Below are 25,647 nucleotides of genomic sequence, written 5' to 3'. Positions count from 1 at the left end.
AAGAACATGAGTTTTAATGCACAATTACTAAAATAACAGAGAGATCAAAACAAAAAGTGATTGAAGAATTATGAGTGGAGAATAGGACTCTATTAGACAGAAAAAAAAAACCTTAAATAGAATTGATCTAATTTTAAGGTACATAAGTAAAAAATATAGTCTGTTTGAATTTCAGTCCCAGCTTATTAAGTTTCTGGTTCCGCTGCGAGTGATAACTTAAGTAAGTACAGTAGTATTAGAAATTGGAAGTGTGGAAGTGGGCATGGCATATAAGAGCATCCACTATAGGGGAGCCGCGGCCGGGCCACGCCAGAGCCGCGAGCCGCGGATCCCTATAGTGACGGGGATCGGGGGGGTGCCCACGAGAGCGCCACGATCGTGGCCTGGCCACGGTGCTTGAGCGTGAACCGCGGCCCTCCTATTGCAGCGGCCACGGGCCGCGGCTCCCCCTAATTTCTGATTTTTATTTTAAAAAAAAAAAAATTCGAAATTATTTCTATATATACCTAAAATTCAAATCTTATTTTTACTCTACTCTCACACACAATTTACCCTATTCCCTTCAATTTAATTTTTGTGAAATGCAAGGCGGAGACGATCCCGGTTATGGAGATTCGGGATAGGGGAGCTTTCCACCTCCCCAACACTGAAGATCGAGTACCACCCCTCCTCTATCCCAGATGTTGAGTCCGCCATCGCCGGCGCCGTGGCAACAAACACCCCAAAACCGGGGTCAGTCCCCGGCTTATCAGCAGAGATATGCGGGTCGTACCCAACCGGGGACGGGCGACTACCGACCCAACATGGACGCGATAAACTTCTCGTCTCAATTCCAATCCTCCCTATTCCAGAGCAGTCAATCTCCGCTTGATGAATCTTATAGATTCACATGGGAACAATTGATGGGGTCGCCTGATACCCCGACGCCGACGCCCGGTCGTGTAGAGACGGGGAGAGGAGGAGGTAAAAGAAGCGGCGGCGGCACCGGCGGGCGAAGGGGCGGCAGCGGGCGAGGCAGAGGATCCGCGCGAGGTGGCGGCAACGGCAACGGCAGGCAGCAAGGTGGCCGCGGTGGTCACGGACAAGGTGATGGCGGCGGCGGCGGTCGCGGAGGAGGCGATGGCGGTCGTGGTCGACGAGGGTTTCTGTACACAGACAATGAGTCCATTGCTATTGCTAGGGCATGATACGCGGTGACGACAGATGCATAGTTGGCACGGATCAGACCGACTTATGCTTCTTGCGGAAAGTCCTGGTGGTGTACAATCAATTCAAACCGTCGGGAAGCGTCGACCGTACACCCGATCAGATTCGGAAGAAGTTCGGCAGGATCACTACAGCTCTCCGGAAGTTCATTGGTATAAACGAGAACCAAATGCGCACTGCTGAGAGTGGTCGCAGCGAAGCTGACGTAAAATCCCTGTCGATGCAGTTGTTCAATGTGCAAGTGGGCAAGAAGTTTACCTACTGGGCAGAATTCCTCGTTCTGCGGGACTCCCCAAAATTCAGAGCCATCTGCGAGAACGCGTCTGATTCTGGGCCGAGCCGTACAAGACGGGGCAGGGCCGGCAACTACAGCAGTAGTAGCGGCGGTTCAAGGACCTTCGACCTCAACGACGAGGTTATGGAGGAGCCCCCCCCCCCCCCCCGGTCACTATCCCGGCGTCCACGGCCCCTGGGTCAACGGTCCGCAATCCGAGCCGCTAGATCCGCCTCCGCCGCTGCCTCCCAACACTCTGCTGCAGGCCCGTCTGCATCCCCCCTCCCCGGATCGGCCCGAGCGGCGTTGAACAACACCCTAGCGGTACAGATGATGAAGGAACTCAAGGACACTCTGGCCTTGTATGAGAAGTCGACCGACCCGACTACCAGATGATGTACTACGACCTTATAGTGAGGCTGAGGTCGTTGTTGGGGTGGAAGGACACGACGGCGGCGGCGGCGGGACCTCAGAGCGGTGGCGGTGGTGGTGACGGCGTTGGCGGTGACGATGCAACGGGTGAAGATGAAGCGGCGGATTCTGATGATGACACCGAGTAGTTGGCGATGGCGGTGTTTTTTTTTAGTTTTTGTTTGAGTGTTCTAAAATAATTTTCGTTGTATAATTTTACCCCGTTCTATAATACAACGAAGATTTGGTTTTCGATTTAGTTTTCATTAAATTATGCATTTTATTTAATTATTATAGTCTAACAATTTTTATTGTAGTAAAAATAAAATATAAACAAAATGGAAAAAATAAATTTTTTTGTGGCTTGGCCATGTCCACTATAGTGGGAAACATGAGCATTGGTGGCCGGCCATGATTTTGTGGCCTGACCACACTTTGTGGCTCGGTCCGGCCAACTATAATGGACACTCTAAACGGACGTTAAAAGAAAGATTATATTTAAAATAACCGCCGAATTATTGCACATGCCAACGTGACTACGTTCACATCTGCCCTTTTCCATAGCCTTTCCTTCCGCCATGTTTAATAAGCATATCAAATCATGCACTTTTTAAAAAAAAATTAATGCTGCAATTAGTCAAGTCATGATCGAATTGACTTCCAACAAAGTAGTACATCAATTGTCAAATGAGTCGTGGGATTCGGTTTTGATTTATGTCATTTAATCAAACATACTGCCTCGTTCCATTGACTTATTTCTCAGTCAGACACTAAATTTTAGTAATTTCTAATTAATTTGTTTAATTAGAGAGAGAAAGATAAATATAAGTGGAGTAATAAATAGATAGGAGAAAGAGAGTTTAATATTTTAAATGAAAAGTTTAAAAGTGATTGAATGCATTAATTGGAGATAAAAAGTTTTAAAAAAAAGAAATATATCATCTTATTTGAAATAATAATTAAAAAAAAAGAAAGAAAATATAGCATCTTAATTGGGATGAATGAAGTAAAATTCACACCAAAAGATATACATACAGTAAAATTAGGTTCTTCATAGTACTTCTTAATTCTACCAAAGCTTTCTGTAATTGTAAATTTCAGACACATCATTTTTAAAACATTTTTATACACCTCATTAGCCTTTTAGCCATTTCTTATAAGTTAGTCAATCTTATATGGAATTAATTTAATCCATGTGACGTGTGACAGTATAAATATCAAGTACAAAACCACAAAGATTACAGCAAATGATTGGATGATTAGCTAACTGGAGTACAACTTGTTGCGTTAATTGGCAGTACATACTATTTCTCGGACAGAAAACAGTGTAATCTTCATTTTCATCATTCGTCCGTCCTACTTGTGAATTAAGTGGAACAAAAGTATATTTATATTAACGTGAAAGGAAATTTTTTTTAGAAAAGAAAATGTGATATATTCTGTGGGATAAATTTAAAAGAAAGTATGACATCTATTATAAAATGCAGAGAGTATTATTTTGGTATATTCAAAGAGAGTAAAACTTTTAACCAATTGTAAGCAAAATTAGTAAATGTTAAACAGATTACAACAAACCAAATTTAACTAACTGAAAACCTATTCAATGGGAATAATAGCATAAAACCTTTTTCTTTTGAGTTGGAATGTTAAAATAAAAGTAAACAACTTAGAGCATTATTAACTCTGGCCTGGATCCGGGTCCCAAGTTCCCTCCATGTTATCATTCCTCTGATTTTCAGGGTCATGCCACAACTCCCATAACCTTACAGACTTCATTCAGACCTCAACTATTAAATTGCAATATTCACAGCTAAAAGTTGTTTTACTCGTAAAATAGAAAACGTTGAGCAATTATAACATGAAAAATTCATTCTTCATTTGAAAATTAAAAATTACAAACATAGAAATTTAAAATTAAAAAAATACATTAAAAAGCCAGCCTATTAAAATTGAACAAATACTCCCTCCGTCCTAGAGAAGATGTCACACTTGGGAAATGGCACGGGATTTTAGGAGATGTTATTTTGTGTGTTAAGTGGTGAGAGAAAATATAATTTTATAATTGATGTGAGAAGGAACTTTCTCCAAAAGAGGGAATGTGACATCTTTTGTGAGATAAACTAAAAAGGAAAGTGTGACATCTTTTGTGGAATGGAGGGAGTACTTAAATACATAAAATTGAAATAAACCCCAGCTCATTAAATATATTAAACCTAAAATATTCTCCTTTCTCTTCTTCCCTCCTCTCTTCCCCCACGCAATCATCTTCTTCCCCTCTCTTTTTCATTTTCTCTCTCTGCTTCCATTTCTGTCAACTACTCCTCTTCTCAACTCGAAAGTACAACAAATATGAAGGTATGTCTGAGCAACAACTCAAAAAAATAATTCGATTAAAAAAAAATGAATCGTGGTCTGGCCCGGAAGCGTGCAACGCCAGGCCGGGACAACTGGGTGCGGCCCCAGGACTCTCCTCCATCATCAGGCGCGGCCTGAGCCGTGTCTCTTTCCCCTCCAATGCGCCAGGCCGCAGGCTGGGACCCAGGTGCGGTCCGGCCCGCAAGTATCTACCTAAATGTGGCTGAAGTTATGGTACTCCCTCCGTCCCACAAAAGATGTCACACTTTCCTTTTTAGTTTGTCCCACAAAATATGTCACATTTCCTTTTTAAAAAAAAATTCTCTCTCACATGAATATAAAAATTATATTTTCTCTCTCCATTTAACACACAAAACAAAACCTTCTAAAATCTCATGCCGTCCCACAAGTGTGACATCTTTTGTGGGACGGAGGGAGTACCTCGCATACATTTACTGTAACTGGGCTTTATAGTGGGCGGTGGGCCAATAATTTTATTAAATGAAAATAGGTTTTATCTATTTAATTCATAAGCCTCATGATTGTTGTACACAATTAAAATTCATCACAATATACACTATTAATTTTGGTGTTTCGTTTTAATTTATTTGACATATTAAACAACGAATTACAAAAAATAAAAATAAAATAGTGCGTGTATTTGGTCACGCCCCTGCCGCACACCATGATTTTGTTTAAGGGACTGTGGTTGTGGATCTTTTACCTTGCTGGAGCGGATTTGTAATCACAGAATGATGAAATAATATGTAAACTATTTGTAAAAACTATATTGGTATTTACATTCTTAAGACAATTGAGCCAATAATAAAGTATTTTTATTAAATAGTTGTATCAATCATGTAGTCTTACAACACAAGCTAAATTTAATACCTTAATTATCTCAATTGATAACTTAACAGAATTCATAAAACACCAAAGTCCACAGCCTACAATTAGAAATGAAGAAAGCTCATTTCTTCAACATTGTCAAGGAAACACATTTGGCGTGATCAGGAAATTGACGTGACATGCTAAGGAAAAACGAGCGTCATCGCACCTGAAATGTGTAACGTGCAATGGAACAAAAATAACTATAACAATATATTAGTACAAAGATAGAAAATAAACCACTATATATAAATCTCATGGGCTACTCCTCCAATCAGTAATTGGTTTTAGATTTAGGATAGTCATGTTGGTTTGAACCAAGGATATTGCCACATTACATGAACTGTTATCGTCCTTGCAGGATCGTTATCGTCCTTGTAGGATCGACGCCAGGATTCATGAAATCAAATCACGAGCTTCAGAAGACGAGTGGTTCAGAAGTGTTTAAATTGCGTGTTGGAATCAAATCAATGATTCACATAATTCATCACATAAATCACACATGTCGAATACGATTGATAAACATAAAGCGGAAGCGTACATGGATTCGGATTCATGATGTTTTTAATGATTCTGAAGTATGGAAATTAGTCTTCCAAGTGACAACGCTCTCTCACAGATTCTCTGTAATCTGTAGAGTCTTGATACGTTAGATCAATAGGAATGAGAATCTATTGACCTATTTATAGAGTTGCACTTGGGGACCATAACCATGTATTTAGGAATAAGTCCCTAACTTTATTATAACTCTAATTTCACCCATAACAAAATTAAAGTTATCCAAAGTAGTATCTGCACAATAGTCCTCATATTTTAATAGATAATCGTTTGACCCTATAAGTTATATAACCTTAGTAGATCACGTAATCGAGTCAATCAATAAATAGTCATTAATATTATGCAATCTTTAGACTATTATGTTGGACCATATTAAAATGTTCCAACAATCTCCCACTTGGGCCAACATAAAAGTCAAGAAATGATTGTACATTACTGAAATTACGCGCTTACTATTTATATCAATCATCTTTACCGATCCGGTCTACTAAACATGTTAATATAGAACCAAAGAAGTTTAAGTCACAACACGTATACATGACTAAACTCATCAGTGATCACAAATATCAACACATCTAGCAACACAAATCAAAATATGAGTGTGCAGCATGAAAATTACATGCTATGTGATCTTTTGCATGTCTATTTTCAACTGGTCCTCTGAAACTGTAGTGAGATCAGAAAATACCAAAGTATAATTCAAAGTAACTAAAACCAAAGTAATTAAAGTGCACTTAATATAACTGAAATTCAATGTTATTACATAGATGAACATAAACTCCCACTAAACCAAAGTATCACAAGGTCGAATACCCATGTGAAATACATGCTCATGAAAGACCGAAGGCGGTAAACCTTTAGTAAAAGGATCCGCAAGCATGGAAGTCGAACCTAAGTGTTCAATTTGCAATTGTCTACTCTGAATTCTATCCTTAACAGCAAGGAACTTGATGTCAATGTGTTTAGACTTCGACGAGCTCCTGTTGTTGTTGGAGTACATGACTGCGGACTTATTGTCACAATATAACTTGAGTGGTCTTTCAATACTATCCACAATTTGCAGCCCTTGAATAAAGTTTCACAGCCATACTCCATGTTGTGATGCCTCAAAACAAGCTATGAATTCTGCTTCCATTGTAGATGTGGCTATCAATGTTTGTTTAACACTTTTCCAAGATATAGCCCCTCCGGCAAGCATAAAGACATAACCTGACGTGGATCTACGACTGTCTTGGCATCCCGCGAAATCCGAATCAGAATACCCAATGATCTCAAGCTGATCTGATTTCCTATAAGTGAGCATATAATCCTTTGATCTTTGCATATACCGCAAAACACGTTTGACTGCTTTCCAATGATCCATACCAGGATTACTCAAGTATCTGCCTAGCATGCCCACTATGAACGCAATATCCGGACGCGTGCATACTTGTGCATACATAAGACTTCCCACAGCCGATGCATAGGGAAGTAATTCCATTTCCTTTTTAGCAAGCTCATTTTCGGGACATTGATTCAAACTGAATTTATCACCTTTAGCCACATGGGTATCTCCTGGTCTACAATCTTTCATGCCGAATCTTGCCAACACTTTATCGATGTAGCTCTTTTGTGATAATCCAAGTACACCTAGGGAACGATCCTGATGTATTTGGATTCCTAATACAAAAGAAGCATCACCAAGATCTTTCATTTCGAATTTTCTAGAGAGAAATTTCTTGGTGTCACGTAGTAAATCTACATCGTTGCAAGCAAGTAGAATGTCGTCGACATATAGAACCAGGAAAATAAATTTGCTCCCACTGAACTTATAGTATATACATTCATCAACTGGATTCGTCTCAAAACCAAATGAGACGACAACTTTATGAAATTTAACATACCATTGACGAGACGCTTGTTTAAGACCGTAGATGGATTTCTTAAGTTTGCATACCATCTTCTTTGGGTCACCGGACACAAAGTTTTCAGGTTGTACCATATAAATCATTTCTGTAATGTCGCCATTAAGAAACGTTGTCTTTACATCCATCTGATGTAACTCCAAATTAAAATGAGCTACTAGTGCCATGATTATTCTGAATGAGTCTTTCGTCGAAACTGGAGAGAAAGTCTCGGTAAAATCGATGCCTTCCTTTTGAGTAAAGCCTTTTGCTGCAAGACGAGCCTTATATCTCTCCACATTGCCTTGCGAATCCCGTTTGGTCTTAAAAATCCACTTGCAACCAATGGGTTTCGCACCTTCAGGCAATGTGACAAGATCCCAAACGTCATTGCTTTGCATAGACTTAATCTCTTCAATCATAACATCGATCCACTTTTGAGCATTAGGGCTTTCAATGGCTTGATGGAAAGTGACTGGGTCATCTTCCATCACTCCAATATCTACCTCATGCTCTTGGAGATATACAATATATTCATCCGTAGATATTGCAGGTCTCCTCATTCTAGTGGATCTCCTTAGTGGCACTACCTCATCATGTTCTTGAGGAGGTTGTGGTTGTTCTTCATGTTGTTGTTCGGGAGGTGGAACAGGAATTACAAGAGTGTCGTCTTGTTCTGTAATGAAGGGAAGTGAAATCGCTTCCTCTTCAAAGACAGCATTCTTTATGCCATCTTCCCCCCCAAACTCAACTTCCTCAAAGAACCTTGCATTATTCGTCTCAAAAAATGATCTAGTTGTGGGATCATAGAACTTGAAACCCATAGACCGCTCAGGATAACATACAAAATAACAACTTACCGTTTTAGAGTCCAATTTATGCTCGTGTGGCCTATAAGGCCGAGCTTCAGCTGGACAACCCCAAACATGTAAATGACCTAAGCTGGGCTTTTTGCCCGTCCATAATTCATAAGGGGTTACGGCAGTTGCTTTAGTAGGTACTCGGTTTAGGATGTATGTTGCGGTCTTAAGTGCCTCTCCCCAAAGGGATTCTGGCAAAGTAGAATGACTGATCATGCTTCTAACCATATCCTTGAGGGTTCTATTTCGTCTTTCAGCAACACCATTCATGGTAGGACTACCAGGCATAGTGTACTGTGGGACGATTCCACATTCCTCAAGAAATCTAGCGAAGGGTCCTGGACGTTGTTTACCCGAGCCATCATATCTACCATAGTATTCTCCACCACGGTCAGATCTGACGTTCTTAATTCTTTTTCCAAGTTGATTTTCAACTTCGGCCTTATAACTCTTGAACGTATCCAGTGCTTGAGATTTTTCACTTATGAGATATAAATAACCATATCGGGAATAATCGTCTATGAACGTAATAAAATATCGTTGACCGTTCCAAGATGCAGTAGGGAACGGTCCACAGATATATGTATGGATAAGTTCTAAGACGTCTGTAGTCCGATTGGCTTCAAATCTCCTGATATTTGTTTGTTTCCCCTTAATGCACTCAACACAGACTTGAAAGTCTGCCATATTGGGAATGGTAAGAATTCCATCTGACAAAAGTCTTTCTATTCCGTTTGGAGATATGACCTAAACGTTTGTGCCAAATTGTAGCAGAATTCTCACTTATTAATTTACGCTTTGTACCTCGTGAGTTCACATGCAGGGCTTCATTAAATGAAGTAATAGTATTAAGCAAATAAAGATTATCGCCATAAGAAAGAGAACCGGTGCCAACCAAAGTTGAATTTAGATAAAGACTAAATCTACTATTTCTAAATGAACAAGTATAACCGAATTTGTCCAATACAGAAATAGAAATTAAATTCCGTCTAAATGACGGTACAACAAATGTCTGTTCTAAATCCAAATAACAACCAGTTTTTAGTAATAATCTAAATGTGCCTATTGCCTCCACTTCAACTTGTTTGCCATCGCCCACATAGATGAATCTTTCAGCATCAATCGGCTTTTGGCACTGGAGGCAACCCTGCGTGGACACACTTATGTGAGTAGTAGCACCAGAGTCTATCCACCAAGTATGTCCAGGTACAGAAGCTAAATTAACTTCTGAACAAACATAAGTGAAAAATGTACTTTTCTTCACGCGCCAAGCGTGATATTCTTCACAATCATTCTTCTTGTGTCCATCTTTCTTGCAAAAGAAGCAAACTGAAGTTGATTTTTCCTTCTTAAACTGTTTTGCAGATGGACCCACAACATTTCTGGAGGAATCAGGAAGAATCCTCTTCCCCTTAGCGAACTCGGAAAGAACCCTCTTTCCCTTGTCTCTTCCTCGTTTACCCCTATAGCTTGTTGCTAAGTGAGCACTGTATGTCTTACTTTGCTTCAATCTCTCTTCCTCTTGAACACAATGAGAAATCAACTCATTCAATGTCCATTTATCCTTCACAGTATTGTAACTAACTTTGAAGTGATCAAATTGATGAGGAAGAGATATCGTAACCAAATGCACTAGTTGATCATCACTGATCGTCAAATTAAGTGCCGTAAGCTTTGAAGCAGTGTTTGACATTTCCATAATGTGCTCCCTAATTTCCCCTCGGCCATTATACCTCATAGTCACAAGTTTATGCATCAATGAAGCCGTTTCGGCCTTTTCATTGCTTGCGAAATTCATATCAATGGCCTCGAGAAATTCCTTAGCAGTTGCTTCTTTCGGGACAGTACCGCGAAAGTTTTCAGGGATGGCATGTTGCATAATCATAAGACTCATGCGATTGGAGTGTTCCCACCTCTCAAAAGTCCGTTTATCCTCATCGGAACTTTCATCAGCAAGAGGGGCGGGTTGCTCTGTCCGAAGTGCATAGTCTAAATTTGCAATCCCCAGACCAAATCAATACCTTGCTTCTCCATGATGCATAGGTATTGCCTTTTAGCACAGGAATGGAATTTAGAAAACCAATAGCAGATTCTTGAGCTAGCAAAGAACAAATATAACAAGTAGGACAATAATTAGCTCACGTAAATAATAAGTAAATAAATTAAATAATGACAATTCCCATTTCAAGATGTCGGCACAACATTAAAATTTCATCTTTGGACAAAATAATTAACTTGCAAGTGATATCTTAATACGTAGTAATCAAATATAGATAATAATTTCCAGTCAAACAATAAGTCTTCCTTTGGGCCGACTTAGTGTCCACAATGACTTAAGGATAATCTCATATTATTACCACAAAGTACACAAGAAATACGGCCAAATAACAATCTTCCTTTGGGCCGATTAATTATTCGCATGTATTTCAAGTATATAAATATCCTATATATTCTAAATAAATTAATTTACACGTCAGAGCTCACTTTGGCAAGTTAATGCTTTAATTAATTTATTTAAAATAATAGATAATAAAAGCTTAAGTCATTATTTAATTAATTACTTACTAAAACAATCAAATACCATTAATTATTTATTAAAGAAAAATACTCTTGGGCTCTAGCAAACAATTTTGCTTAAATGTTAATAGAGGAAAAGAAGTTCAAAATCCAAAATTGTGGTGGCCCAAACATTTTATAAAATTATGGCCCAAGAAGGAAAAATTGGCTGCTGTTATTAAGCCAAATTTTAAAAATAGAATCTGAAATAAGTTTTTCTGAAACGGTGGTCGCGTCGTTTCATGAAGTAAGGCCAACGATTCACCGCCGTCAACCGCTGCGACGTTGCCGGAGACTTGGCGACATCGCCGTTCGACGGAATACATGGACGGTGGTCAGATTTAATTGAAAACTTAATTTTTTAAAAAGAATTTTGAGTGAGAAACTATTTCTCAATTTCTCTCAAACATTCTGTTAAACTCAAGAGAAGCATAAACCGAAGAAACCCAAATTTTGATTTGAAATTTCCCCAAATAATTTATTAAAGGAACTGGAATGGGTTTGGAGACCAAATATTCAAAAGTTAAAATTGTTGAAAATTTCACGCATATAATCTCTCAATTCATAAACCAATAATATATTGGTTTGCGTGTATTAAATATCAACTCTATTGAAAAGCTTTTGAATGAATTCAACAAACAATTTCAAATTTTCATCCGAAATTTCTTCAAAAAAATTTCAAAAGAAATCTTGCGCTCACATTAGAAAACACAGAAGAATTGATGAACAACCTCAATAAGTTCAACGGCAAATCATAAACTGAATCCAAACAATGAAAAATCATAGATAAATGAATTATCAATTCGTTCCAACATGTATTGGCTCTGATACCAATTGTTGGAATCAAATTAATGATTCACATAATTCATCACATAAATCACACATGTCGAATACGATTGATAAACATAAAGCGGAAGCGTACATGGATTCGGATTCATGATGTTTTTAATGATTCTGAAGTATGAAAATTAGTCTTCCAAGTGACAACGCTCTCTCACAGATTCTCTGTAATCTGTAGAGTCTTGATACGTTAGATCAATAGGAATGAGAATCTATTGACCTATTTATAGAGTTGCACTTGGGGACCATAACCATGTATTTAGGAATAAATCCCTAACTTTATTATAACTATAATTTCACCCATAACAAAATTAAAGTTATCCAAAGTAGTATCTGCACAATAGTCCTCATATTTTAATAGATAATCGTTTGACCCTATAAGTTATATAACCTTAGTAGATCACGTAATCGAGTCAATCAATAAATAGTCATTAATATTATGCAATCTTTAGACTATTATGTTGGACCATATTAAAATGTTCCAACATTGCGGTCTTTATTTTGTTGAAGAGTATGGTGTTTGTATCATTGGGATTCCATACTCTTCCGCAAAATAAAGACTGTGACATACACTTTTCCGAACCACTTGTCTGCTGGAGTTCGTTTATTGATTTCAAGAATCCTAGTGGTCGACCCTGCGAGGAGGATAACCATTCATGGCAGATGGCAACATCCTTGGTTCAAACCAACACACTTCCTTCCAAAAAGTTAGTGATCTTCATTCTGAATTTGAGAAAAGTGAGCACGCATCATCGAGAGATAGCGCAGTTGGTTCCGGGGGAGCAAATATTGCTACAAGGGTTGAGACGTAAACATTGGTTTATTATTTCTCTGTGTTGTGTTTGTTTACTATTTCTCTACTTATATAGATGTGATTATGTAATAGATATGGAAACATATATTCTTATTTCTAGAAAATATTAATCAAATCTTTTCTTTCCGGAAATGACTGCTTCCTTGTATAGAATCCTCCAGCCTCTTATTGTATTGTCTGAAAATCTTCCTAACCAAGTCTTTCCTTTTTTTTATTTTGCATTCTTTTTTTCTTCTCTTTTTTTATTTGCATTCAAAAGTGGAGTTATATATTTGTATCTAGCAAACGAGCCCTTAGAGCATCCACAAAATAATTAGTATTAGCTTTTAATTTTCCTACAATATTTCAAATTTGAGTTTAAATACATAAATTAATTATGTTGAAGAATTTTCAAAAATATTCAAACGTTAACAAAATTGAAATTAACTTGACACAAGCGATATTGCAGATAATCTCTCCTATCAAATAGCTCTTGTATGTGTTTCAGAACCAGCCCAACAACTTTCACGGCCCACAATACTTCTTCACGATCCAGTGCAACAACTTATCATGTTTCGCTCCTTTTGCATTTAGGTTTAAGAATAAAATGCCAAAAGCCCAATATTTATAATCTCCATAACCAAATTACGAATAATCGAAGCACCTTATATTTATTTAATTCTCATGTATATAAAATTTTCAACATCCATTACCTAATTAAAACTGCTATTAGTTTAATTAATTAAAATATACTCCGCTTATTATCAAGGGTGAGTCCAGTTAAAATCTTTATTAAGAGCATCCGCAGCGGTTGTCCGTAAGACGGACGTCGTCCGTGCCGACGGCACGGCATGCGTTGTCCACCGATGCGCAGCTGTCCGCGCTGCTCGATAATAAGAGCACGTCCATGCTGTTGAGCAGAGCGACGTGGCGTTGCGTGATTGGGTCGTTTTTATTCCGTTAAATTTATTTATTTTTTAAAATTTCATAAAAAATTGAAAATAATCCGGAAAAAAGAAAAAAATATATTTTCGGATTCCCAAAAATATAGCTGTATTTTTACCATTTTTTTTCAAAATTTTTTAATTTATCCCAAAAATCTATGTTTAAATACTTATATTCATCATCCATTCTTTACATCAAATTATCTCTCATTTATACTTCAAATATTCGTGTATTTTTAATGCATTTTAATATTGTGAAAATATTTTTATTAAATTAAATAATGAAATGGTGGGATCTTGAGCTTGTCCTTGCGGAAGAGCATGGAAGGTGTTGTGCTCTTGCCTAAGAGCAGAAAGTAAAAAATGAATAAAAGATGCTCTAAGTATTAGAGCATCCACAATGGCTTTAGGCCAGCTATAGGCTAGCCACTCTCTCCCTACCACATCATCAGGACTAAAAATCCACCTGCCACATCATCATTTTAATCAAATAGGCTAGCCGCAATAAAAATAATTCAAAAACAACTAAATTACGGAATTAAATTTACGAGACATATACGGGAAAATTCATTCATTTCATTTAAATAAAAAAAGGTGCATAGATAAAAAAAAGTACATAATAAAAAAAACCGGGCTTCCACACACGAGCCCCGCCTCTCTTTACTCCTCATCCTCCTCATCGTCGTCGCCGCCGTCCTCGCCGCCGTTGCCGCTGCCACCTGGGACCTCCACATCGGTGGCATCTGAGCCTGCGTCTGAGCCCCCCATCTGTGCCCTCGCAGCATCCAAATCGACCCGTATGCTCTCGAGCATCGAGTGAAGAAACATCTTCTGCGCGGGGTCAGTTGCGGCCTTTCAATATAGTGTTTCAAAAATTTTCAAAAAATAAAAATAAAAAATTGCGCCGATCGCGAGTCTACAATGGCGGCCAGCGCATCGGCCATCGCTTGCCTATTTTCTGGCCGAAAAGGCGCTGGCCGATTCCAATGGTTCGACTAGCTGGGCTAGCGACGCGAATCAGCTAGCCGCCATTGTGGATGCTCTTATATTGAAATAAATTTCAATTGAATAGATTTGCGTACAATAGAACTTTTCTAGAATAAACATTTTGTGGATGTTCATAACTTCATACTATGTTATTAACGTAACTTATGTCAGAATACAACTCATAGTAGCCTCAGCATTCAGTATCTGTACGAATTTAGATATTAATTACGCTAAATATACATTTTGTGGATGTTCATAACTTCATACTATGTTATTAACATAACTTATGTTAGAATACAACTCATAGTAGCCTCAGCATTCAGTGTCGGTACAAATTTAGATATTAATTACGCTAAATATACATAAAGTGTTCTACTTCCTCAATATTTATAGTAGTACTATATATTAAGGGCGTTAATTAATGTTCATGAGCTGTTATTCTAGCTAAGCTCGAGGCAATCTAAAGAATCATTTGCCGAAATACGAAAATATAAAATGATTAATTTAAATAGTTATTGTTATTGTTAGCGGATTAATATTGTGTCGGGCCAGCTAAATTCATGTAAATTAATGAGGTGCAACCCCGAATTTCTGAGTCATGTGGTTAGACAGTTAGTTATACATAAATTAAGAAAACAAAAAAAAAAATACATTATTCAATCATAGACTAATTAAAGATGTATTAAAGTCTATATTAACTCTTTGATAGTGATATTGGAACAATTTTCAAAAGAATAAAGAATTTGCTCTCATTCTGAGGTGCAATAGGCATAGACTTGTAATCTAAATTAAGGGTACCTAACATATTATTAAGGGTCATACAAAATCCTATCATGATTGAGAACTTTATATTTTAATTAGTTATAAATTTCGTTTTTACGTACTACTCCATTATTTACGTCTTATAAAGTCAAACAAAGAAATTAGCGTAGACATACAATTTTTTTGGTCTCATTTGAAATTTCGCACATATTGACAAAGTCGGTGTTTGGTGGGTATATATTTTATGTGTGTGTAGAATTTATTTTTAAATGGAAATACATTTGTTTTGCATTTCACAGTAAATAAATAGTCATTCCTCAATAGATGAAAAATAATCTTCCATAGTAAATTATCAATTAGTAATACAAATATTAAGGCAATTTGCTCTGATTTTATTCCACATTTTCTAGCTCTTTTATAATTTAACCTGAATACACTAATGCATGTGATTATCCCTATTCAAATATCTATGGGCTATAATGAAATGCACATCTATTTTAAATTGTAATGGAAACCGATTTATATAGGAGTATATGGCTACCATTTCTGGTTTTGTTACTCGAAATTGTAAGAAAAAAAAGGGGATGCTCAATATATTTCAACCACATCTGGTTTTGTTAATCGAAATTGAAAGAAAAAAGTGATGCTCAAACTATTTTATCATTAAAAGGAAAATTAAATAATGAAATGACTATAAGAAAACATTGGTTGCTCCACCGTCAACATTTGGAGGGCTTTACGCCATCCCCGCGTTTTCTACCTCTGTCACGCATATTCTAACTTTATTTTCAAAAGTAATTCTAAAATTAGGATTTTTTTTTCTTTCTTTACCTTTAATTAAGGTTATGGGGCCACTTTAATTTAATTATGTATGCCAAGTCTCCAACATAGAATCAGATTTGACTATTGATTTTTACTTTGAAATCGTTTCGAGTCGATATTGTCATATTCACTCATTCTTATGAAAACTATATTTAATAAGACGTTTCTTGTTATAAATGAAAAGGAAAATTAGATAATATAGATGCAATAAAGTATATAGAATAACACTAGAAGGTCTTTGTTCACACACATAAGTCTTTTACTAGTGCTCATGTATATATTTGAATATTTTTGTAATATAGACTGGTGGGGCCTGGTTAGTTGTTTAATTAATACTAATATGAGAATATATCATTTTTTTAAATACTTATAACGATATTTATACATTTAGTTGCCGCTCAGTTACTATGATTAATTATCATATGATAATACATAAAATTAAATTGTGAGATTATTTTAGTTTGAGGAAGGTGACTATGACTAATTATCACGTGATTATACGTCTAAGATTAAGTAATTTATTCAATCTTCTGAACTAAATCAAACAAGCCTTAGAATTGTGCATCTATTTTCTTTTTTATTTCTTTAAATATTTGAATTATTTCTAAATAAAACATGCGCTTCAATCTTAAAAGGTTGATTTTGCAACTTGCCTTCAATATATATTCATTTGACTTAAAAAAAAATAAAGGTTGATTTGCATTTTTCCTTCTCCATATTTATATTTATTGGCTTCTTTAGCATACTTTAACAATTTTTTAAGTAATATCTGTAAGTATTCACAACATATATACTCTATATTGTCAAAAAAAAAGAGAAAACATTACTTAGTATATAATGATATACAGGGGTGAGTTATATTGTTAACTTTTTAAGTTGCTAACTCATTAACGCAATGTATTAAAAAGATCAACACGATTACATTAAAATATCAACATATAATGTCAACAAAGTATACTGAAATGTCACCAAAATTATGTGTTGACATTTTTAATATACTTATTGATGCGTTGGCAACATAAGAAAGTTAGCAATTGATCACACCCAATGATATATATGTATGTATCTTATGGAATTGCCTTTTATTAAATATTCCATTTCGAAAAAAAAAATCTATCCAAATGACGTCTCTAATGTTCTGCTTGGAAAACTGATTTGTATGACAAAAAAATAACTGTATACTCCATCTTAATTAAAGTATCTCAATTTGATTCTCAATTTTAAAATATTCTCTATCCTCTAAAATTTTTTAGAGATTTTGAAAATGTATTAATTTATATAAAATTAATAAAGTAAAAAATAAAGTTAAAATATAGTTGAGATAATGTTAGTAGATAGTAAATTAAAATCACAATTAATTTAGTGAAATATAGAAGAATTTTAATAAAAATAGTTAGTGAAAATGATAAGTATGCTACATATTGAGCATCTTATATTAGCATCATCTCATTTAATGTTTATTTTGTATTGTTTGTTTGGCTTTATATATTTTGATTTTAGACAATTCAAAAATCTAATTTGATTTGTTATCTTATTAATTTATTTATGATTATAGAAAAATAGAGCTTTGATTTTTATGAATAAATTATAAAATGTCTATAATATGTTTACTGTGTTTGAATCAAACTATATGTATAAGACAAAACAAATAGCACTACATATGCATCAAAGATGAATGGCGCTTACATAACACGCTCACATAAAATATAATTTTATATGAAATATCAATTATAATTTTATATATATTATTTTTATAATAAAATATAAGTGAAATATGCACTAGAATATATGACTTTATTTTACTGAAAAATACAATAGAATAAGCAAACCCAAGTTTCTACTGATTTTGTTCATTAATTGCATGATAAGAGGCTTGACAATCGGCAAATTTGAAAGAGCATTTCCAATGGTGACAAAGTCAAAATCAATTTGCATTAGAGAAAAGCCAATATATAAGGCGACTCACAAATTTCAAAATAATCCGTACATTGTCTTCTCAGGTAAGAACAAAAAAAGGGCCGGTGATTCATTTTGTATTCTAATTTAGTTGAAAACAGATTTATCTATTTGCTACACGGTTTGATTTAAATAATACTCCACAAATATGGTAGTAGTGAATTCATTATTAATAAAATACCTTATATGGTACAAATAATAAAATACCTTATCTTATCTGCCTAATTTCAAATTTCAAATTTCAACGCAATAATATCTATATGATTAAGCTTAAATAAAGTCTAACGTTGATTGATTCGACGTCGTAGCATTAAAATTTCCACAACGATGCTACTTGTAGGGTAATGTTTTCCAAGGAATAAATATAGAGTAAAAAACAAACTGAGGTGGGGATATGATATAGATTAAATACGAGATCTCATATTTTTTGTTATGAAATTGAGAGAAAAAATCGAAAAATAAATTGATTATTTACTCAATTCGTTAGTGGTATAATATTCCATGACTAAACAACATATGTAAAATTGACAGCTTACATATTTTAAAAAGACAAACTGGTACCTAATTTTTCTTTTTTGCTGAAATCATCTAAATATCTTATTTACTTATAAATATATTTCATAGAATTAGACTTTAAATTAATTTATGAGGACATTATTTAAAGACCGTATCAAATTTTCTAAAAATTGACTTGGATGGATTTATTGCATATCACACACTTGTGCGTCCTACATAGGGCTGGCAATTTTTGACACGACACGATAACACGACACGAACTGGCACAAAATTAATGGATTTGGGTCAGACCTTATCGTGTTCGTGTCCTTATCGGGTCGACCCATTAAGGACACGAAAATTTCGTGTCGTGTTCGTGTCGGTTCGTGTTATCCGTTAACAATGCGTGTTCGTGTCGTGTTCGTGTTATCCGTTAACACATAATATTTTAATATTATTATTCTTATTATTTTCATTTTTCAATACTTATTTTCGTGTCATTAATGGGTTCATGGCGTGTTCGTGTCGTGTTGACCCGAAACGGTTCGTGTCGTTAATGTGTTCGTGTCGTGTTCGTGTCTGAGGGTAGCGGGTCGTGTTCGTGTTCGTGTTTGAGGTTTTCTTATCGGGTCGTGTTCGTGTTTGTTGTTATCGTGTTCGTGTCGTTATCGTGTCGACACGATAACGACCCGACACGCACGATTTGCCACCCCTAGTCCTACGTACTATTTATATAAGTTATGGTAACTTGATAAAAAGGTAATTGTCGTGTCATGATTTAATCCATGATGTCAGAGTATTTGCCCGACATAGTAGGATATACACCAGCCACAAAATCCCATTTCAGCCACATTCTCATTACTTCTTTTGCACTTCTTGAAATCTTTATTAACGTCCAATAAATCTAGTCACAGTAATATTCAAAGTTTAATTTCTTTAATTTTTTTATACTTAATTAGTATAGTATATTTTTTTGAACTATATAATTCAAAAACTACTTAATAAAATTTCAACCTACGATGAAGATTTTGGCATTTCAGAAAATAAACTACGTAAATGTTACTATTATATAATAATTATAATAAATAAATAATACTAATAGATATGATTACTACTATTATACGAGTAGTTATTTATTATTAGAGATATTCATCTCTAAAATTTGGTACTACAAAATATCACAAACTTTAAAAATATTCTACTCATTATTTTTCCGACCAGACCAATATCATAATTTTAAGTATATATTTATACATTGTGGGTAGCCGTAAAAATTATACTCCCTCCGTCCGCCATTAGGAGTCCCATTTATTGGCGACACGGGTTTTAAGAAATGTTATGAAAAGTGAGTGGAAAAAAGTTAGTGTAATAGGGGTCCCACCTGAATATATTAGTTTTAAATAAAATGTAAGTGAAATGAGTTAGTGGAAGGTGAGACCCTATTACCATTTATGGTAAAAGTGAACCGGGACTCCTATTCGCGGACGGACTAAAATGGCAAAACGGGACTTCTATTCGCGGACGGAGGGAGTATGTCCGTTGTTAAATGATTGCGAAACGATTTCGTTCCACTTTATTAATCACTAAATTTGATACTTTTTATTTAAATTGGAGATGGAAAGTGATAGTTTTGTTGGAGTGGCTATGATCTTAGAACACTTTGAAAATGCTATCAATTTTCTTTGCATAATAAAGAGGGTATATGGGTTACTCCAGAATTTTGATTTTATAGCTCTACAACATGTGCATCGAGAAGGGAACTTTGCTCCTGATTTTTTATCGCATTATACTTACTCTTGTCATAGAGGGATTCATGAGCTCAAGGTCCTTCCGTCAGGGCTTTACAAACTAGGTATTGCTTATATTTGTTGATGTTGTTCGTGTATTTAGGCTTTGCCCATGTTTTATTTGACCAAAAAAAGGTCACGATTTCGTTTGCCCATCTTGAAACACATTAATTGGTGATCTAAATTTCTTGAAGAGGGGCTCGTATTTCGTCTCCATTCAGGTAACTAGTAGTATGAAATGAATGTACATTCATTTTGTTTATCGTTTTAATTTTTAATTTTTTTTTTAACTAAGAAAAGAAAAGTATTAGTACTATAGTAATTAAAGTAGCAATAGAACCGGACAATCAGTTCACAACTGACTTAATATGCCCCTCGATTAGTAGACCAGCAGCTTAGCTTTCGTCAATAAAATTGCCATTTGTCCTTCACCACGTGATATCCTAATTTCCTCTAAGCTAACCGAAATTCATTATTTTATTTATTTATTTGAAGTTAGAGAGAAAATGAATAAATTGGGCTTTAATTATTATAAAAATTGTAAAATTTAAAATGGCAATACAATTTTAATTGTTCTTCTATTAAAATCAAATTAAATGTACTATAAAACAAAACAAAAAATATTAAATATGCATTAAACAAGCGTGGTATTCACGGAAATCGTTCACAAAAATTTATTTAATTTGTGAAAGATATATAGTACATATACAATTAATAAATTAAGAAATAGAAAAAGAAAATTAATAAAATATAAGACTATATTTTGTGAAAGAGAGATTTTTTTTCCAATGTTTGGTGTGTACGAAATGTCAAAGCATGTAGTTTTATTTCATACGGAAAAGTAACTTGAATGAATCAAATTGTTGAAACTTGAAAATAAAAAAACATAACTTCAACGAGATATGAGAAAATATAAAGTTTAGCATATTTAAGATTATTTTAATAGATGTTAAATTATTATTTATGATATGAATTATATGACCCTGATATAATATTGATTGAATAAAAGAAGCTAAATCTCTCTTGACTAATAAATAATAGTTTAAATCATATATATAAAAGAATTATTGAAGAATGAATTGATAGGCCCCACCATGTTCATAAATTATGATTCATTATCTATTTGCATAAAAAAGTAGATGTGGGATATGAGATGATATGATAGTAGGGGAGGGGAAATCAGGGTTACATTTATGGTTGAAGAAACAAAAGTGCTATTTTTTCTCGACCGATTAGAGCACTCGCAGTGAAGAGCCGATCACCCGCGGCGGCGATTGCGCGGAGATCGGCTCTTATTGCGGCAGAAAAGGCTTTGCCTCCCCCAACCATGTAGCGCTTGGCCATAGCCGCTTTATTTATTTATTTATTTATTATTTTTAAGTTTGTGTTAAAGGAATAAATAGAGGAAAAGGAAGGTAGGCTCATTTTTTATTTGTTTTTTCAATATGCATTTGCGAGTTGAATTAGCGCCCATTTCAGAGTTATACTAGTTCTATTTTTTATTTGTTTTTTAATCATCCAATGCATATTTTAATTTCATTTAAGTTTGCTCTTTATTGTATTTATTTTTTTAAATTTGTAACACAATGTAGATTTATGTAGTATTTTAATTATTTAATTGATAAATATTAAATATAGAAGTGTAAAAAATTAAAGTGAAAGTGATGATGTGTAAATGAGATGGGATGCGAGATAGGCTAAACCATTGCAAAGAGATAGTCTGTGGAATAAAATGCTGACGTAACATGAGGAAATAGTGATAGGTTGTGAGGTGGACTGTGAGATTGGTACGGCCATGTGAATTCTCTTAGATTTTATACTCTTTCTATGCCGGATGCTGCTGTGTGCGCTACCTGCTTGCACAAACGTGCACATTATAATACTAGGAGACACTAGATGCAATTTTATTTTATTTTTAATTTATTAGATTTTTCTTTTATTTTACGGATATTCTTTGGTTTTCTTTTATTCTTTTCTTTCGTTCTTTTTTATTTCTTCTTTTAGGTTTATCTTAAATTTTCTTTTACTCCTATTTCTTTATAGTTATGCGAAACTTTTTGATAAATATTGTGTGCTATAGTATACTAATAATATTATTTTCTATTTTCCATAATTTATTACTAATAGTTTTAGAAATAATTTATTACATAAATAGTTTTATCTAAATAAAAATATTTACAAAAAAAGGTAATTAAATTTATATAATGAAAAATCGAATCACGATACTGGTGTTCATAGAATAATTAAAAGTGAGTTTAGTTTTTAAAATTAGTAATTAATGTGTGGTATGTATAAAAAGAAAATGAGATAATGTATCACAATCGAATAACCATCTGCCGGTCCCAACTCTTACACATTTTTCTAAAATTTAGAACATGTCAAACAAATCAGAGTTGACAGTCCAACAATACAATTGAGTGCTGAATTTGTTATAGATTAAATCTTAGATCTTTTCTTCTCCTATTATTATAGATTAATAAACACTCAACACACAGAGAGTATATGTAATTAAATTATGTTTGTTACTAAAAGAAAAGAGAAATTTGAAACTCCCTTTCCAATTTTGAATAAATCTTCCTCGCAAAAACGCGTATTCAGTGAATAGAGTTTCAAACAATCCCTTTCCCTTTCACTATAAGAATCCCTCAATCCCACCATTTTCCGCTTTCATCATTCCTCTCTCCATCACTCCACACTCTCACTTGTTTCTCTCTCTAAAATCTAAAATCTAAATCTCTCCTTTTTTGGATCTGGAATAATTGAGTGCTGAATTCGGCAACGGGATGGCCAATTGATTGAAACTGGGATGGGGAAAACCGGTAGGGATTGGACTCAGATCTACGCGATCTACGGCGTCGACGACTGGCAGACGCCGCTCTTCCTCCTCGTGAACGCGGTCGGCTTCGCGGCGCTCTCCGTCGTCTTCCTTCTCTACTTCGAGCCAATCTGCGTGCTCCTCCAGCACCAGCACTTCTTCCCGGGCCCCGCCGCGGCCAGATTCGCCGCCGGATTCACCGGCTCCGTCACGGCGCTCTCCGCCGTGTGCCTCCTCTTCGCCGCCGCGAACTTCCTCTACTCCGCCGTGGGGCTCCACTGGGAGATGTCGCAGCGCATCGTCTCCTCCGTCCCGGACTGGTCCTCCGTCCGCCACGCCCTCGACCTCGGCTGCGGCCGCGGCATCCTCCTCAACGCCGTCGCCCTCCAGCTCAAGAAATCCGGATCCTCCGGCCACGTCGTCGGCCTCAGCCCGGCCCGGTCGGAGGCCCGAAGCGGCGCTCTCATCCCCAACCACACACTCCGGACCGCCGGCCTCGAGGGCGTCCAGGAATACGTCACTTGCCGGTGAGTTGGCCTAGCAATAAAGTGATAATATCTGATGTCATATTTAAAAGTCTTTTAGTATTGTAGCATATCTAATCATTTACACTAAATTACTAAATTCAAATGAAGTGTAAATTTCATATATATCTAATCATTTACACTAAATTACTAAATTCAAATGAAGTGTAAATTTTATATGATTTTACTTCAATCATTTATAATAAACTCAAATTTTAAAGAATATTATTTATATTATATTTTTTTAACTCATAAAATTTTTAAAAAATTTTTAATTTATTTTTAATATAAACTTAAAATTAGATCTTTTACTCAAAAACAAAACACATGAGATTGGTGTTAGAATATTATTGGGGCTAATCCCAATAATTAATACTTTTTCCGTTCCTGAAAAGTATGAACAATTGATTCGTCATGAGTTTTAATGCATGATTGGTAAAGTAAGATAATAGAATTAAATTTTTTTTAAAAGTATTGTTAGTGGAGAATAGACAATACCTCATTCTAGAGAAAAAAGTTTCTAAAATTAAAAAATTCATACTTTTCAAGGATAGACTAAAAAGAAATAGTTCATATTTTCCAAAAAGGGAAGAAATATGAAACATTTGGTTTGTGGTATGTGATTTTATGTCGCGTTGTTTTGTGAGTTAATGAAGAAAAAAAAAAGAGTAAAGATGGTTTTGTTTACATTTTAGAAAATGTTTGATTTTTAATGAGACAGATGAAGTAGTATTTTAGATTTTAACGTAGGCTTGAAGATGGTCTAACTAAAAAAAAATATGGATGCAGGCCCGGAGATCCGCGGACGCTGCCGTTCAGCGACAGTTACTTCGACGTGGTGGTGTCAGCAGCGTTCGTGCACAAGGTGGGGAAGGAATTCGGGCAGAAGACGGCGGCAGCAGCGGCGGAGAGGATGAGGGTGCTGGGGGAGTTGGTGAGGGTGTTGAAGCCAGGTGGAGTGGGAGTGGTTTGGGATCTAGTGCACGCAGAGGAGTACGTGCAGAGGCTGAGTGAGCTGAAGATGGACGAGATAAGGCTGTCGGAGGGGGTCACAGCGTTTATGGCCACTAGCCACATCGTCTCCTTCCGTAAGCCACCTCAGCATTTTGTGGGGTCCGCTGAAGTTAGGCTTGATTGGAGATTCAACAACCTCTCTTGAAAATTGAAAATTGAAATCAAATCATTTCTCTTTTCAATTACATTAATTACTACTCTACCATCATTATACTACTACTAATTAGTCCATAATTATAGGTAATAGAAATATAGTCATCTTCTCAACTTTACAATTTGGAAACTGTCTGGTGAAACTAAGTCGAACCAGACCACAGAGAAATTTCCCCTTGCGAATTGTAAAATGTTGTTCCTTTTTTAAAATGAAATAAATTGTTACTTTTAATCTTGGTGTGCTTTATTGTTGGTTTTAATGTTGTATATTTTGGGTAATCAACCAATAATACGGTTCGTGTTTATTTGCGATTTCGTAGATAATGAATGTCTTTATTAATTTAGCATTGAACGTCAAGTTTGTTGGTTAGTTTCTCTTATACTAGTATATTGCTATATTAATCTATTAGAAATGTTTGTGTTCTTAGAAATTTGGATGCACCTGTAATATTTTAGTAGTACTTGTTTTAAATCTAAGAGGATTTGTTAATCTAAACTTTTTTTTTCTATTTTACGATATATGTATAAATTAAATCGAAATTTGTTTGTACATTACATTCAACTGGTTTGCAAACAACTCAATAGTATGGAATTGACATAGTATCATCAATATATGAATTGCTCATACTATTTTTTTGGATCACAATTAAAAAGCGGACATATGTTATGTAACACTCCAAAAGTAAACTTGGATGAAATTTAATATTTCAATAGAAAATTTATTGAAAGCTAAATCATAAATAGTTTGAAAATGAAAATGATAT

General features: G+C 35.2%; 2 protein-coding genes across 2 annotated transcripts; one reads left to right on the top strand and one right to left on the bottom strand.

The window, feature by feature from the left end:
- Window positions 1-9,553: 9,553 nt before the first annotated feature.
- LOC125192281 (uncharacterized) lies at window positions 9,554-10,335 on the bottom strand. The gene is made up of 2 exons (XM_048089818.2): window positions 9,690-10,335; window positions 9,554-9,582 (listed from the first exon to the last, which is right to left on the bottom strand). Exons 1-2 carry the CDS (start codon window positions 10,327-10,329, stop codon window positions 9,554-9,556), a joined length of 669 nt encoding a protein of 222 aa, XP_047945775.2. The 5' UTR covers window positions 10,330-10,335.
- Window positions 10,336-22,935: 12,600 nt separating this feature from the next.
- On the top strand, window positions 22,936-25,115 carry LOC125197343 (S-adenosyl-L-methionine-dependent methyltransferases superfamily protein). The gene is made up of 2 exons (XM_048096078.2): window positions 22,936-23,719; window positions 24,506-25,115. Exons 1-2 carry the CDS (start codon window positions 23,184-23,186, stop codon window positions 24,873-24,875), a joined length of 906 nt encoding a protein of 301 aa, XP_047952035.1. The 5' UTR covers window positions 22,936-23,183; the 3' UTR covers window positions 24,876-25,115.
- The last annotated feature ends 532 nt before the right edge of the window (window positions 25,116-25,647 follow it).

This window comes from Salvia hispanica, chromosome 4, assembly GCF_029641045.1.
Source record: "Salvia hispanica isolate PSC_SH4W2 chromosome 4, Shi_PSC_v1, whole genome shotgun sequence".
Taxonomy (NCBI): Eukaryota; Viridiplantae; Streptophyta; class Magnoliopsida; order Lamiales; family Lamiaceae; genus Salvia; species Salvia hispanica.
This window is presented reverse-complemented; position numbering and strand designations above follow the sequence as displayed.